Source organism: Metschnikowia bicuspidata (assembly GCF_001664035.1).
Source record: "Metschnikowia bicuspidata var. bicuspidata NRRL YB-4993 chromosome Unknown METBIscaffold_1, whole genome shotgun sequence".
NCBI lineage: Eukaryota > Fungi > Ascomycota > Pichiomycetes > Serinales > Metschnikowiaceae > Metschnikowia > Metschnikowia bicuspidata.
Genome location: NW_017387731.1, coordinates 4,358,796 through 4,374,971, shown reverse-complemented (window position 1 = coordinate 4,374,971; position 16,176 = coordinate 4,358,796). Strand labels below are relative to the sequence as shown.

The 16,176-nt window shown below is 46.9% G+C and overlaps 4 protein-coding genes across 4 annotated transcripts in view; 1 reads left to right on the top strand and 3 right to left on the bottom strand.

Annotated features, from left to right (window-relative positions):
- Positions 1-255, bottom strand: part of METBIDRAFT_30500 (uncharacterized protein) — a gene marked incomplete at its 5' end in the record, with an annotated part of 442 nt that extends 187 nt beyond the window's left edge. Inside the window, one exon of the mRNA XM_018855649.1 lies at positions 108-255. Coding sequence (XP_018714654.1) covers positions 108-255 — 148 coding nt within the window. The remainder of the gene's footprint in view (positions 1-107) is intronic.
- Positions 256-495: 240 nt separating this feature from the next.
- RPC53 (DNA-directed RNA polymerase III subunit) lies at positions 496-1,620 on the top strand (the record flags this gene model as incomplete). Its single annotated transcript, XM_018856438.1, has 1 exon — positions 496-1,620. The coding sequence occupies one exon, from the start codon at positions 496-498 to the stop codon at positions 1,618-1,620; it is 1,125 nt and encodes a 374-aa protein (XP_018714653.1).
- Positions 1,621-6,223: 4,603 nt separating this feature from the next.
- On the bottom strand, positions 6,224-8,512 carry HCA4 (RNA-dependent ATPase; the record flags this gene model as incomplete). Its single annotated transcript, XM_018853742.1, has 1 exon — positions 6,224-8,512. One exon carries the CDS (start codon positions 8,510-8,512, stop codon positions 6,224-6,226), a length of 2,289 nt encoding a protein of 762 aa, XP_018714652.1.
- Positions 8,513-9,698: 1,186 nt separating this feature from the next.
- MED20 (Med20p) lies at positions 9,699-10,473 on the bottom strand (the record flags this gene model as incomplete). Its single annotated transcript, XM_018858624.1, has 2 exons — positions 9,699-10,383; positions 10,463-10,473. The coding sequence occupies 2 exons, from the start codon at positions 10,471-10,473 to the stop codon at positions 9,699-9,701; spliced, it is 696 nt and encodes a 231-aa protein (XP_018714651.1).
- Between the last annotated feature and the right edge of the window lie 5,703 nt (positions 10,474-16,176).

The window sequence follows — 16,176 nt, the reverse complement described above, 5'->3', positions numbered from 1 at the left end:
TACCACCCAATATACCAACCAATATATCAACCAATATATCAACCAATATACCAACCAATACAACAGCCAGTACACCAGCCAATATTACAACATATATTGCATCAAACATACCAGCCAATAAACCACCCTGTAAACCACCCAGTAAACACCCACTACACCACCCAATACACCACCCAATATACCACCCAATACACCACCCAATATACCAGCCAAAATTAAAACACATATACCATCCAGCACAATACCCACCACCAGACCAGCAGCCAAGCCACCACAAGTGCACCACCAACACCCCTTCACCCACCCTGCCATATCCCACCACGCATGCGCAGCCGCACCGCCGCGGCCTGCACACAGCGCCGCGCGCCTACACCCGCCCGCTCCCTCAACTACCTCCATCTTCTTCTTACTCCCTCTTCTTCTTCCTCCATCTCCTTCTTCTTCCTGCCACACGACCCGGCCCTCCCCCTCCCCCTCCCTCCGGCCGCTCCCCCAATGTCCAACAGGCTCGAGTCGCTCAACCCCAAGAAGCCCGCGCCCAAGCCCGGGCTCAAGTTCAAGCCCAAGGCCGTGGCCCGCAAGAGCAAGGAGGACCGCGACAAAAACGCGCCGGAAATCAAAAGCGACGGGCAGCCGCGGCTGCAGCCGCTGGCGCGGGGCCGAGGCCTGGCGCGGGGCCGCGGCCGCGGCCGCGGCGGCGCGTACGCGGGCACGCACGTGGTGTCGGCGGGCCCCCTAGCCATGGGCTCGGTGGGCGTGGGCGGCGGCTCCACGAGCTCCAAGACGGGGCTCACCAGCGACCGGATCTACACGGCCGGCGAGTCCGGGGCCGTGGCGCCGCTCGCGCAGTTGAAGCTCAAGGCGCGCGACGCGCCCGCGGACGGCCATGACAGCGACGGCGACGACCCGGCCACGATCAACATGAACCGCGCGTACGCGTTTGCGGACTCCGAGACCGTGCTCTTCCCGGTGCGGCCGGCCAAGCACGAGGCGGCGCCGGCGGCGCCGGCAGAGGCCGGTGTGGCGCCCGAGTCGCGGGCCGCGTCGCCGGAGGGCCTGGTCAAGGCCGAGGACCGCGACGGCGTGAGCCCGGCCGCGTACACGGCGCCGCTCCTCGTGAACCCGGACGCCAAGCACGAGGCGGACGAGCACGCGCGCATTGCCGCGGACCAGCGGCTGATCGTGGACATGCTCACGCAGCAGCTCGCGGGCTTGAAAACGGACGACGACGCGGCGGCCGCGGCGCCGTACGTGCTCGTGCACGTGCCGCGGATCTCGGCAGCGGCGGCGGCGCCCGGGCCGGCGCTGCGCTCGCACTTTGCGGCGCCGCAGGCGCGCGGCTTTGCGGGCGACGTGGGCCGCTTGAACTTCCACCAGCTGGGCCGGATCACCATGGACGTGCGCGGCGGCAGCGTGGCGTTCCAGTGCGCGGGCGGCACGCCGGCCGCGTTCTTGCAGGAGCTCTACGTCATTGAGGACGGCGCGGCGGGCGCCGGCGCGGACGATGTGGACGAGGACTCGGCGTCCGTGCTGGATGCCGACGGCCGCCGGATCGCGGGCCGCATCTACCGCTTGGGCGACATTGCGGGCAAGATCGTGGCCACGCCGGCCATCCGGTAGAGACGCGGCGATAGGCGCCGGGCCGCGTGGTGCCCAGCGTCTGCGGGCGCACTGGCGGGCACCTCCGGTCTACCGTCACAGGGCCTTTGCCAGCGAGCAGCCTGGAGCCGGACGCGTGTGCTGCGGGTGGCCTCGTGCGACACGCGCCCTTGCTCCTGGGCTCCCGGGAGCACGCCAGAGATGCCTCGTGCGTCTCTGCCTCCGCCTTTGAGCTGCGCCAGATGCAGCGTCGGCTTGCTTGCATTGGACAAGGGGCCATCGAGTGGCGGACTGAAGATTTGCGTTGGGGAACACTCGCGAATTTCCGGTGGCCTGCTGCGGACGTCGCCCGACAGACTATGTTGATGCGACCATGTATAATAGCGCTCGCAGAGCAGCTCAGCCGGCGATCGGCTCGTTGGCACGGCTGCTTTCACATCTGCATTCACCCTTCTATCGTTTAGAACGGACATTTATTTTATCTGAAACATTCACTAGAACACCCTGTTGGAGTCCTTGTGGTTGTAGTCCTCGCCCGAGCCCTGTACAAGAGCACGCCGTATCAGACCGTATGGAGGATGGATTTTGCAGTCGTCTAAACAGACTGCGGGCGTGAATTGCCCAGTTGCAGCATCATGTCACCCACTCAAGAAAAGCCGGTCATACTGCTCTGCATACCATGTGTTAGCACGTGAATCCAAAGAATGACCCTGGCGTTTCTATTCTGGCTGAGGGCATCGTCTCATTTGCGTCTATCAAGCCTCGCTGAGAAAAAAATGGAGCAAGAGCCAAGTCTTATTCCGCTGAGTCCGGACGCTTTGATGCCATTCTTGTCAACCTTCTGATGACCCCAGCTTCGATATCCATTACCAAGCATTTCCCCTGGCATTGCACACAGAAAAGTCAAAGAGGCCCAGATATCCAAGGGCAGGACTCCTCTCTACTTACCGACCATTCAAGAACCCGGAAGCACATTAAGGATTGCGCCTCCCCTTCAAGTTTGACTCCAGCTACTTGGTATTCTGTCATTCAGCCAATGCAGCGATAGAGTACTTGTTTCCAAACTTAAGCGACCTGTCATCTCTTTTGAACTCCCAGTAATCTCGAAATTTAAAGAAGACTCCACTCACAACTATCCCTGTCAACACAGTCAAACACGAACAAAAGTCCAGAGCAAGCATATATTTTTTTGCTGAATCCACAGAAGTGCGAGAACTCCGGTCATTATCCAGTGGGTACCTGCAAGGGTGTCTGCCAGAACTACGCCTTCTCCATGATGTTATACAAGTCGAAATTATACAGCTCTGCATCCGAAAATCTAAGACAACATAAAAAGATGCTTGGCTGAATTTCAGTATTTCACATTTTCTTCTTCTTTTTGAAAATCTTTAGGCCTCCTTAATTCCCCGCAGGTCTGTTTGCAGATGGTGTAGTGGAGAACTCCAGTTGTCAATCAATACGCACGAGTTTTCGAGAACATTTCTAGCATTTAAAAATTTTTGATTGCATCGAAAAGACAGGCTCTAGCCTTCCCCGGATATCTACATGTAAGGCTCATTTCGTCCTTTGTCAAACCCTAAACAGCCAAAATTCAACCTCTTTGCTTCTCTATAGGCTGTAACAAAACATAGTCTTCTGTCAGTCAGGGTTGGGCACAAATTAATTTTTTTTCTCACGAAATTGATATTCTTAAGATGTATACTGTCTCTTAGTTAGTGTTGATAGCCTTCACCGTATGTTATAAATTATATACCGGTAAACATAAATGCCCCATAAATCCTTATTCCGTATATGTGTCCGCCATGATTTTTTAAGGAGACTTCTGAATAAAATAACTAACCCTGATATATGAATAGTGCTATTCATATGCTGCCTAGAACAAAACATATCTCAGAAAATGGTCTTCTCCGTCAGATAGTGTCACATCATGCTAGGATATATTCGTGAAATTTAGACTTAGGGATTAATGAATCAAAACAAACGTTGGGCTCCAAAAAATTCAGGCCATCATTAGCAAGATTACTGATGCTTGAGGTTTGCAGTGATTTTTCCAAAAATCTGGAAAGCTCTACGATCCCATTTTTCTGATCGTTGCCCCTTTTCAAGAATAATGATGTCAAAGTCCCCAACAAAAAGTTCAGGTCTCGAAAATATTCGGAAAATTGGCAAATGAATGTGAGCTTCAAAAGCCCATATTTTCATACTGGCAAAGAATAATGAACATAAGAAACTTTGGCAAACATCACGGCGAGCTCTTCATCTTACTCTTCTTTGTTGATGCCAAGCATAGTGGAAAAGTGCTGGTGCTGCTGGGCATTCGATACCCAGTGCTCTGGCACTCCGGCTGCTTTCTAGAAAAATATAAACTGACCCTCGACAGACGCGAGCAGCTGGTGTGAAGAGACGATGGAGTTGCGATTCACGCAACCTCCAGTCAAGCCAACACGGGCTTATATTCCATGGCTTGGGCTGAGAACAAGTTTTACGTGGCTGGAGAATGGAGATGGCGAAATGCCTTGCTCCGTAGAGAGACTCCCCGCTTATACAGAGTAATGTTAGAATATACTAATGCGAGTAGCTTGTGTGGGGACGAGAGGCCCTGTGTCTTTTGGAAGTCGCGAGATATAGAAGAAAGGTCACTATGTGGCTATGTAAATCATGAAGGCACTGCTATTAGCAGATGAAACAGATAGAGCAAGTCGTTGTGCCGAGCCAGACAGCTCGGTCCCGTACCTCAGTCGATTGTGAAAAGGAACCACACTTAAAAAGACAGTCGAACACCGGCTTGCCTGACTTTAATTCATATCTAGCGAAAATTTACGACGCCACCAAATACACAGATTGACATACGTGCGGGGGTCAGACATACAAAGTAGGTTTGGCCACACGATACGGGCTGATGAAAATTAGTTGATTAGCCGTTCATGTCGAATATCAGGTGTGGCGAGCTATCTCTGATATTTTCTGGTGGATGGCTTTTAAAGGTTTCAACAAATCACAAACGGTGATGGCCGGGGTTGATATTGTTAAGAGATAATGGAGGTGCGTGCTTCTGCTTACTATTAAGCCGGAATCAGCGGTGTTCTCGTGCATATTACATTTCAATGTAGATTGACAAAGAGACGGGGAAATAAAATGAAAAGCTTCTGCTGATTTTTTTTGTTGGCTAGCGAATTAGATGTAGAAAGCAAAAAGCCAGTGGAAATTAAGTATAGTGCACTTCCGACAAATCTCCATTCTCTGCTGCTCAAGAACAATAAACAGGGGCAAGATGCACCTGCGGGATATCTTAAAGATAATTCATAAACACTCTCAATGCGTACAAATGGTTTCGTTTGGGGTAGTCAATGCGCCAAGGAAAATCTTTCAGTTCTCGAGGGATTCAGGAAAAAAACTAAATGTTGATGGTAAATTAAAATAGAAACAAAGCAATTGAGCTCTTGCTGCTGCGTGTGTTAGATTTCTTTTTAATCTGGTAATTGGCCATCTTCGGGTCTCCCCTCAAACACGCATCTACTGTAGAGCCTGCTGAGACAATAATCCTCTTGGCCGCGATTCTCGACGCACACCATTAGTTATTTAGGAGATCTTTTTCTTTCTGTTGAATTCTTCTTCAACTCTATTTTTTCTAACTGGACAGGATAGAAGTAAAAATCAAATGAGCCGTCATGGAGCGCAATAACAGGATCACCGACGATGCGAATTGATGTCAAATTTTGAGTAAACACCAACTAGTTCAAACAAAATAAGCCAAGACTCAGCCCACTGATGTAAAGCTTATGCATTATGAAATTCGCCTTAGCGCGTATAAAGATTGTTCAAGAACCAGAATAAGTGTCAATTAATTCAACTGCTTCATGGTCAGTAATTATAACCGACATTCACTTGAGATGTCCAACATGATGTCAGAGCAACTGCGAGAGTTGTTGGTACTCCAGAAAAACAGAATAAAAAGCCTTTCTACTTTCTGAAGCTCGTTGTGCTGGGCACAATTTATGCAAATCATGGTCGAGTTATTTGCAGCACCTATGGATTGGCGGATCAAAACTATATATTAAAAGCTCTTCACTATACAAGCGCACTCAATAATAGTAGCACTAATAGCTGCTCGTCTTACAGCACAAAATGCGACCCAAAAGACGAGTAAAAATCAGAAAGCGTGTACAGCTTCCGTTGATTTTTTTTTAGGAATTGGTTGGTAGATTATTTTGCACAGGTAATATAAAAGACAAACTCAAACGACGCTATCTAATTGTTGGAACACTTTTCAAAACAATTTCTTCTCTTTAAAATTAGAAGCGGTGTTGTTTGCGAAACATCTCGGGGCCTAAAAATGGCAATGTTGATGAAGTCATCTTTCACCTATATGATCCTGGAATCAAACAGAGACAAACAGCAGTCTTAACCTTTTTTCAAACGATTTTAGGTGGAATGAAATCCAGCGGATCTCAAGCTAAAGCTTCACAAAAAGAAAAAAACTGCAAATTGATTTGCTTTCCTGAGAGCAAATGGAGCCCGACTTCAAGATGATTTTTGGGTGCCGGTTATTTTGAGATCCACTAGCTAGAACTCCTCTGAAATTATTCATTAGTAATGGAGGATGAAGCTGACTTGTTTTATCTATCTAATTGTTAATCAACCGCGAAGTCAAAGCCTCCAAGTCCTCCAAGGTCTCAGGCTCATCGAGCTCGACCACGCCCTCGTCAAGGTCATTCTTTCTGGTAGATTTTTCAAACCATCTGGACTTCTTGCTGGCGGGCTGCTCCGGTTCGTCGTCCAGCGACTCGAGGTCCTGATCCAAATCTCCTGTGCCCAAAGTTACTACAGCACCACCTTCATCGTCATCGCTGCCACTGAGCTCTTCTTCCCTCACACGTCTTTCGATCTCTTTCCGCTTTCTCTTCTTATCCTGTCTCTTGGCGCGGGCCAATTCCTTATCCTCAACGTCCGCGTCGTTCATGGTCTCAGTTTCCTTCATCACGTACTCTGCCTTTTGCGTCTGGGCATCGCCCTTGCTCTTGAAATCTTCTTCACCCTCTAATTCGTAGAGTGGGTGCGCAGTGCCATCGTCGTCGAACTTGAGTTTCGTCGGCAAGCCGTGGTTTGCGGCGGACAACTTTTTGGAAAGCGCCTTCTTAGCCTGTCTCTTCGACACCGGCACGCTCAAGTCGGGAAGATCCTCCTCGGCAATTCCATGGTCTTGTCTCTTAACAGCCATAAAGTCGTCGTCGCTGTCGTCGGTGTCTTGGTCTTTTCTGATTTTGGTGCCGGTCATGTTCAAGTATTCTTTAGAAAGCACGGTCTGATTCTGTCTTTCGAACATGCGGTCGTACTTTGTACGAACACCCTTTTTGGCGTCTTCCTTGGCTTCGCCTTCTGCGTCCGCCTTCTCCAAGTCTAACAACTTCTTCGACATATTCTTCTTGTCCTTGCCTGACTCGCCACCCTTGATTTTGATCTGCGGCGCGCCAGGTAAGCCCAAGGACTCGGCATACTTCTCCGTCGGAAGATCGTCAATTTTGAAAATCTCTTTATCTTTCTGTACGTAGACTGATTTGTAGTAGGAGATGAACGCACGCTGGCCCAAGTTCTTCATTTTTGGATCCTTAAAACACAAGGACTGTAGCTGCGGCCGGATGGTTTTCTTGTTTTTCTGTCTGATGTTCATGTACTTGGGCTCAATTTTGTTGCCCTTGAGGCGCCTTAACATTGCCTCCTCCTCGGACGGCAAGAGCATCAAGAGCGATTTTCCGGGCCGGCCAAAACGTGCACAACGGCCCGCACGGTGCACGTAGGTGCCAGCGTCCTCGGGACAATCGACCTGCACGACCCAGTCGATGGCCGGGAAATCGAGACCACGCGCAACAATATCAGTGGCAAAAAGACACGCATACTGTGCATGGGTGAACTTTGATGTGGTCTCCAAGCGCGTGACCTGCTTGTGGCGGCCGTAGAGCTTCATAAGCGAAATGCCCGGTTGTAGCGTGCGGAACGTCTCATACGCATATTGGACCTGCTTCAGCGACGAGAAAAACACGAGGATCTTGCTCTTCAAGTGCGACTTGATGAAGGACCACAAAACATCAAGCTTTTCGTCGAGTGGAATGCGCACGTAGAACTGCTCCAAGCTGTCCGGCGTGGCAGACATGGAACTGTCCGAGGATACACCAATTTTGCGTGGGTTCGTCAATGAAAGCCGAGCCAAGTCTGTGACGTTTTCCGACTGGGTAGCCGAAAACAAAAGAGTCTGTCTGGTAGGCGGCAAGTGGCTTACGATGCTGTCGATCTGCTTCTTGAAGCCCATGTCGAGACATCGGTCCGCCTCGTCCAAAACAAGCACCTGCAAGTTGGTGGTTTCCATACCCACGGTTTCATTCATATGCTGGGAAATGCGCCCAGGCGTACCCACAAGAATGTTCATGCGAGCCACTCGCTCCTTCTCGTACTGGACGTCCTTTCCACCTGTGACCAAACCTGCCGAGAACGAGTTGTATTTACCAATTTTCGTGAGCACCTCGAAGATTTGCACGGCCAACTCCCTGGTGGGCGAGATGATGAGAGCGGCAAGCCCATCAAACTCCGTGATGCGGTTGCGGATGAGCGCCTCCATGACCGGAACCAAGAACGCAAGAGTCTTGCCGGACCCGGTTTTGGCGGTGCCCATGATGTCGTCGCCCTTCAACGACATGCAGATAGTCTTCTTCTGAATGTCCGTCATCTCGACAAAGTTTGCCTCTTTCAAGCCCCGGAGCGTGGCGGCGGTGATTGGCAAATCCAGAAACAGGCTCAACGCGGCACCATCTGCCACGGGGTCAAACTCGTCAATGCGGCTCTGGAGCTGTACGAGCTCCTCGTCCTCAGAAAGCCGTTTCTGCTTGCGGTCGATTTTCTTTCCTTTGTTCTGCCTGGCCATAATTTGGGGGAGATGCTGTAGCTTCACTGGTTATTACGGTGCGGGTTGTGATGAGCATCGGTGAAAACATTTGGCGCGGCCTGCACATGGGCTGGGCCAGGCCAGATATGACAAGACCAGCATAGACGGATCACTGTAGATTTGAGAAAGTTGCGGCGAGAGGATGCTCCTTGTCACTATGAAGCTTGTTCCAGTACACGCACGCTCCCGTAATCGGGCGTTGATGGCAAAATTCGGAGGGGGCAAACCGGTGATATAGGCTGGTGTACGGGTCTTCCGGCGGACGCGTCGCTAGCTGGATGCATAGAAACCAATAGCTGTTTGCAGGCAATAAGGTGTATTTGCACTCTGCGTGATATGCGCAGATGTGGCTGGCCGGATAGTGGTCTTGATAGGTAGAGGCAGCTGTATGCCAATTGGGGGACCAATTGGTGTATCAATTTTTCTGGGGCTTGGGGTGCCGTAAAGTATTTGTTAGCGTAATTCCAGTTGTTAGCTAGATTCCATGAGCTTGACATCAGACTTTTTAAGGCATCTGGTACAAAGTCGTACCAGATTGGTATTTTCGGTATCGAAATTCGAGCAGGATGCAATTTGGCATCAAACGTCGATATTATTCCCATAGCTTGACCTCAAGCGTCGATGCTGATCCATATAGTTTGGCATCAAGCATCAGGCCTTATAATACTTCGAGCTTGATTCATGTAATTTGGTATCAAGCATCGAGCTAGTGTTCATTAAGTCTGAAACACGTTGGATTGACTTTACAGCATGCATGTATCGGACATTGTATCAGATACCGCATCAGACATAAGTGCGGCATCAGGTTGGCCATCAGATGTCGCAAGACTTCTGAGTTTCGGCACCCGAGTAGTCCAGCTTCCATCCGAGATTCCATTAAACACCCCATTCAAGATCGCATTCAGGGTTCCATTCAGGGTTCCATCCGAGATTCCATTAAACATCCTATTCAAGATCCCATTCAGGGTTCCATTCAGGGTTCCATTAAACACCCCCTCAAAAATTCCATTAAAGATCCCATTCAAGGTTCGTGCCACATGTTCTATAGCACGCCGCACTGGGGACCGGCCAGTCTTTCGCCACACGCCGGGTCAAGCATCGCATCACATATTGCAAAAAGACGGGTCGGCGCCGGCTCATGTCAAGCAGTTCTTCTGCCGCACGCCTAGAAATTGAGTGTCTCCGCATACTGGAGCACCAAGTCGCCGTACAGATCCGGCCGGTCCTCGCTCATCACCAGGTAGCACAACGAGCCCTTTGGAATGTCGTACTTGGCAATCAAGTCGGCAAAGATCTGCGCACGGTCCGCCGTGTGAAGCTTGGTGTGGTCCACCTCGATCTGGATTAGGAAGCCGCGGAAGTTGCCGTGGAGAGACACGTTGGCCGTGCGGATGACCAAGTTGCCGTTTTCGAGCTCGTAGATCTGGCCGCCGTCGCCGCGGATGGCCTGGCGCTGCGTCCAGAGGCTCTGCATGCGCTGGCCCACTAAGAAATCAAACAGGTCGTTGAATCCGCACGTGGCGCCCTCGTGGAGATGGCGGTCCGGCACGGCAAGCGCGTGGTCGAGGCTGAGCTCCTCGCGGATCACGTGGCTGAAAACAGCCGCCGACGTTTTGTCCACGAGCGTCACACACGCGTCGTGGAGGTACGACGGCACCCACGTATAGAGATACGAGTTTCGGGGCGCTGTTTCGTGCGACGCGGCCAAATGTGGCGGCACCAGGTAGATGTTGTTGCGGAAGACCTTGAACGAAAAGCCCCACTTGCCTTTGAGCGCGGGGAGCTTGTTGCACATTTCGTCGTGGAACTGGAGAATGGTTTGCGGCGTGGCCTGGTGGACAAGAAGCACACTGCTGGTTAGTATGCTACGAGCGTGGGGCACACGGGGCGGGACGGCTCGAAAAGAAATATGGGTGTTTTCACACGTACGCTGATACCATGGCAAAGTCCAATTGGGGGTTGTTGAGACGGGAGGAGAAGTTGAATAGAACTGAGCAGACAAGTAGATCTGAGAAGTATGGAGCCGTCTGGGGCCGGTGGGGTCACGTGACAGCTTCGAATGCAGGACTGGCCGGCTCGCGTCCCGTGCGAAGGCGAAGAAATCCATCCGCCAACGAAGGCGTACTGCTCTATGGTGGATACGGCTACGGACGTTTGTATGGAGACACTAGTGACGTTTCGTCCATATACTATGAAATAAACTGCGTTATTGAACGTTGGACCAAGCGGTGCTGTCCCGCGCACCGCACACCCGTGCCTCCCCGTTTGCACCCATTGCACCCATTCTGTATGAGAGATGTAGAGCTGTGGTATTGATGTGCCTGGTGTTGACTAGCGCTTAGGATTCAACACAAAAAGCCAAGGATCGCCCTCATGAAAGAATCGTTTAATGCATGGTGGGCCGTGATTCTGTGCTGTCCCGTGTCTGCAATTTTTGGATTGTGTTGACATGTATCCATGGAGCAGCTCGTACCTGACAGTGATTTATTAGTAGTTTATGAGGATTTGTATTGTGTTGTATTGTGTTGTATTGTGTTGTATTGTGTTTTATTGTGTTGTATTGTGTTGTATTGTGTTGTATTAGTGTTTATTAGTGTTGTATTAGTGTTGTATTAGTGTTGTATTAGTGTTGTATTAGTGCTTATTAGTGTTGTACTAGTATCGTATTAGTGTTGTATTATTATCGTATTAGTGTTGTATTAGTGTTGTACTAGTGGTAAATATCGGTGTATCAGTGGTATATATGGGTGTACTAGTGGTATATATTGCTATACTAGTGGTGCGGTGGTGCTTTTAGGGGTTGTGTTAGCGGTAATCGCTTTCTGAGGCTCTTAGTGGCAATTTATTGATGATGGTCCCACATCTCCTTCTGGACGCGTCCTGGGTAGCATTCAAAAGCACCGGAAAAATAATTCGGAAATTCACATATGTGTTGATTGCGAATAAAGCGTTCTTTCCCATTGTTGCTTTAGGGTCTGGATACTGAGCCTTCCTGCTACTTTAACTCTGCGAATGACACCCCAAGCATTTTTTCCAAGGTTCATCTTGTTGTGTTAGCAAGTTTAGACCCGAAAGATCCGAGACTATGCGGGGCTTAAGAAATTCTTGACTGCGGTGCAATTCACGCCGTATGAAAAAAATCCTGTTGGATTCAGTGCCCAGGGTTTCCACATCTGTATACTTTTGGGAGCTACTCCGATTCCAGGCCGAGAGTTGACGACTTTTTAATGAAAACATCTCTTAGTTTTATGGTCAACATCAATTCCAAAAGAAAAGGCATGAATCCCTAATTTCGCAAGCCAAAGTTACTATCTGCTTGAAGCTGTAGAGACACTGCAACCATCCCAGTTAGCTCATAACAGCAGAAAAATAGAAGAAAATTCGTTGGAATACTAGTGCATATCCTCATTTTGAAGGCCGATTCTTGGTATTCGAGCCAGAACAAAGCAAAAATTGTAAGCAGAGACAAAAATGAAAGAGCATTTCTAAAGTGTCGCGAATAAACTTTTTTGCTTTTGATACTAAAAATCTCACAAAATCAGGAATAAAACAACCTTATTTTATTTTGCAATCACAAATTTCTGATCCGTATATTGCAGTAATTTTCATACCGATTAAGTTGTAATATGTGAAAACTTGTGGACAGAAGACACACTCATTTCAGGATGGTATTTGTTTTTTTAAGTATGAGTATGGTTTTGCAATCGCGGAATTAAAGGAACTGCATATTATTCGGTACAAGGCATGAGATTTCACATCTTTTATGATCTGTGGAGAGAAAAATATTTTGATGGCGCTAACTTTTTTGGCGGCTGATGATCTTGACGGCTGATGATCTTGGCGTGCTGAATGTTGCGATAACATGTCATAAAGCTAATTGACCAGATAATCAATCATGTATTCTTTCTAAAAACTTGGCACAATTCAGTTTCGAGCATGCACCATTACGGTTAAAGCACTAGTAAGACGAATAAAGTATTTTTTTCTTGAAGTATGATTTAGATTATTATCAAAGCCCTCCTGTTCATTGCCTGCCATTGGAATGTGATCATATTGGGCGTGTAACGTTGGTATGCTGCTATTGTAGTTGGATGCTGCTTTTTTAATGTACCGCCCGAAGGAAGATGCGCTAAGCTCTTAACCTCAAGATTGATCTCCCTACAGCAGCAATATATTTAATGACTGGGTGCATAAAATTAAACAATATAAGCTAGCACGGAATATTCATTAAATTGACACATCAATAAACGACAAGGAGCTATTTATTTTCAATTGAAGTCTGTGAAATGTTTCTATTTTCTGCATTTCTTGATGTTCCAGGAAAAAGCATTTAAACATATTGAGAATTTTGTCAGCTGGATGATGACTGTTCTGGATCCATGGCTAAGAAAGTAACAGTCAAGAAAAGTAAACTCCGAGAAGCGCAGAAGCCTTAAATTGAGGAAGAAAACATGCATCGCTTCGTCGGTGCAATTTCCCTTCCATGACTGAAAATTATGTGGGATCCTTGGAGTATCAAAAGGCTAAGTGGAAGCTTTAATTTTGCAATAGAGATCGCAGAAAAAAGCTTTTGGAAAGACCTCGGAGTCGTCCCATAGGTCCTCCGTTGGTAATATGATTCGCAAAAAAGCTGGTATCGCAGCCATCTAGAATTACGGACTAAAGAATCTTTCAACCATTCAGATGTCAAACTCCAAACCCGAATGGGTGCATTCTATTAACCCTTCCTTTTGTACTACTCAACTAAATATGGTATGTAAATAAACTAATTGTGACTTATGTGTGAGCTGAGAACACTTCTAAGTTTCGAACGGCAAGTATTAGATTATACTAAGCATTATTCACAGACAGCCAGAGGTAATGTATTTCTGTATATTAAAACCGGGCGATTCCTTGATACGCTCAAATATATGTACTTTTCGCTGATACAACATGAACAAAATAATGCGGAATTTTTACTACATAGTTGTCAAGCAATTTTGGTTTACTTGCCCAACAGTCTCAGATTTCTGAGCTACAAATTGCTAAAAATTGTGAAGAAGTTTTTTCTTAAACAAATTAGCAAAGATGGAGCTCATGGTTGTTTGAAATCACTTGCAGACACCGTCAGGAAATATGGCTTTTGCCAAGAGCCCACGCGTCCTCTAAGACGACATTCTAAATCAAAACCAAAGCATGTTTTGAAGAAAATTTACGGATGACCAAAAAACAAGGTTAGCATTTTTCGGAGGGCAGAAAACATGGCTCATGCAACTATAGCCAAGCCCACTAAAATTATGAAATATGCAGATGCGAGAGACACCCTTCTGTCACAGAAAGGAACCAAAGTGAAACAGCTCGAGCTGCTCAAGATGTTTATATTAGTCCAATAAGCATTGCTGGAAAAATTATTGGAGGTATATTGAGAAAGAAAGCTCGGATATTGCACCTAGACACACAGTAAACCAGATTCCACATCAACAAGAGACAACGGGCTTCCGATAAAACTACTGTGAAATTCTGTTTAACGGGCTTTTAATTTAAAACTATTTAGTATTCAACTGGAGTCATTGATGGTTTCATAAATAAATACAACACCAATCCAGAAACTAAGCTGTCTGTAGTAATCCGCAGAAATTCCAAAAGACCAGGAGAGTGTTCTCGATAAGGCCAACCAATAAGATGATGCCAGAAAATGTGACTAGTGTAGGTGAGGACTATTGGTTTATTTGGAGAGCTTTTTGAAAATGAGTTCATTTTTTCAACCCAGAACTAATTTCTAGTTTCGTTTCGCAGAATTTTCATAATTGAACATTTCAGATTGAACTTCAAGATGTATAAGATTTATTACATTCTCTGCTTTTTTCGAAGAAAACTTCCAAGCTCAAGTCCACAGTATATTTAAATCTAGCGAAGTAATAAATTTGTCACTATACTTATGGGTGACAGAGCTCTTGGGCAAATAATGTCAAATAAAATAATAGCTACAGTCAAGACACCAAAATTAGTTTTGTCTTGTGAGTTTGACTCATTGCTGGATGTACGACGAGCTTATGGAGGCTACTCGAGTGATGAAGAAGAAGAATAGAAATCATAACAACGTGACCAATTCTGCGATCTGGTACCATTTTATGCAATAAAACTGGTTTACGGCAAGTAATATGGCCATCAATATTAATAGACTCGTGTTATTTAACCGTAGAGCATTTACTTTTGTAACTTTCAGCGACTTGGACCATTTTCTAAGGCAGTGCGGTCAACATCTCCGACATATGCAGCTCTTCCGTTTCACTAAACGAAGTGTGAAGGTGCTTTAAGCAAAATTTATTGAAACGAGCGTCGCCGACATATAAGAATGTATAGGTTCTGGGAGCTCAGAGGACAGTAGGAGCGGGGCTGGAAGAGTGACTTTGGCTATAAGATACGGTCTATGTTAACCTCAGTGTCAAGTATACAAGAAAAAGAATTATACAAAGGGAGTATGCAATGGTACAAATCTAAGCTGGAATAAGAAGCAATAAACCAATTCAATAATAGTTAATCGTGTTTTTAAAGTTAAGAGGGATAAGCACCTGTCTAAATCTTAGCATATGCACAGCTCGTAGTTGATAATCGTCTTGAGAAACCTTGGAAATAATTCGTACGTTTTGGAGAAGTGAAAGTGATGCGAATATTAAAAAAGCAAAGAACACTCCGCCTGGCCTTTTTTTAGATCGAACGATCTCCTATAATGAATGGATTTGATAGGACAGAAGTGAGTTGTGAGCTGTTAGATGAAGTTTCTAAAAGTTTTCTTGGGCATCCATACTCAATCAATGATTTTGTAGGATTGTTTCAGGAAGAATGTCACTATAATGTTCCATCTCCTAGGCGGCCACTGAAAATGATATGAAGACCTCATAAATTTATAACTGGCTCTATATTTTATAAAGGTTCAATAAAATGATCATAGGACTCTTATTTTGTATTAGAACGGATATACTTAAAATATAATAATTTAATTTACCTAATAAACACTAACATCGATAAATCTTGGTGAAGGCTCTAGAGCCAACAACGAATCAAAGCAACAGGCCGCCATTGGCCTCTGATCTCGAACTCAGTTAATTGATCTCCTCAAAAGATTGCATACTTCCGAGCCACGAGGAGGGCAAAGTTGAATCTTCTCGGGGAGTACTCAGAAAACTATTTTGAAAGCTTTCCAAATGAAGAAAGGGGCGCTACGATCTACCAAGATACTTCCCGGATCTACTATAAGCTGGATATTTTAAAATTTTGTGCGTGGAGTCCATGGAAAGTGAGTCGAAAAGTTTTCTGGTGAGTCGGCTCTCTAGTGAGTCCAAAAAAATTTCGGATAAGCCAAGTGAAGTGAGCAGCAGGCGGGTCCCGACGCCAGGCCGTGAGTCAGAACCAGTTTTTTCGGACCAGAAATGAATCTTGTATCTTGCGCATGCATTGTTCTGAAAGGCCAAAGTATGGTCTTGGAGCAATGGCCCTGTGGGTTTAAGCAGATCCCAGGGGTCATTTGCTCTGAGGCTAAAGAAAGCAATTTTAAAACACTAGATTTTGTAGTCTGAATGAGCCTTCTTTCTATACTTTGCTGGAGACACCACTTGCACCAGCATGCATGATGCCAGGTCTGTGTGGCAGTCCTAATGAACACC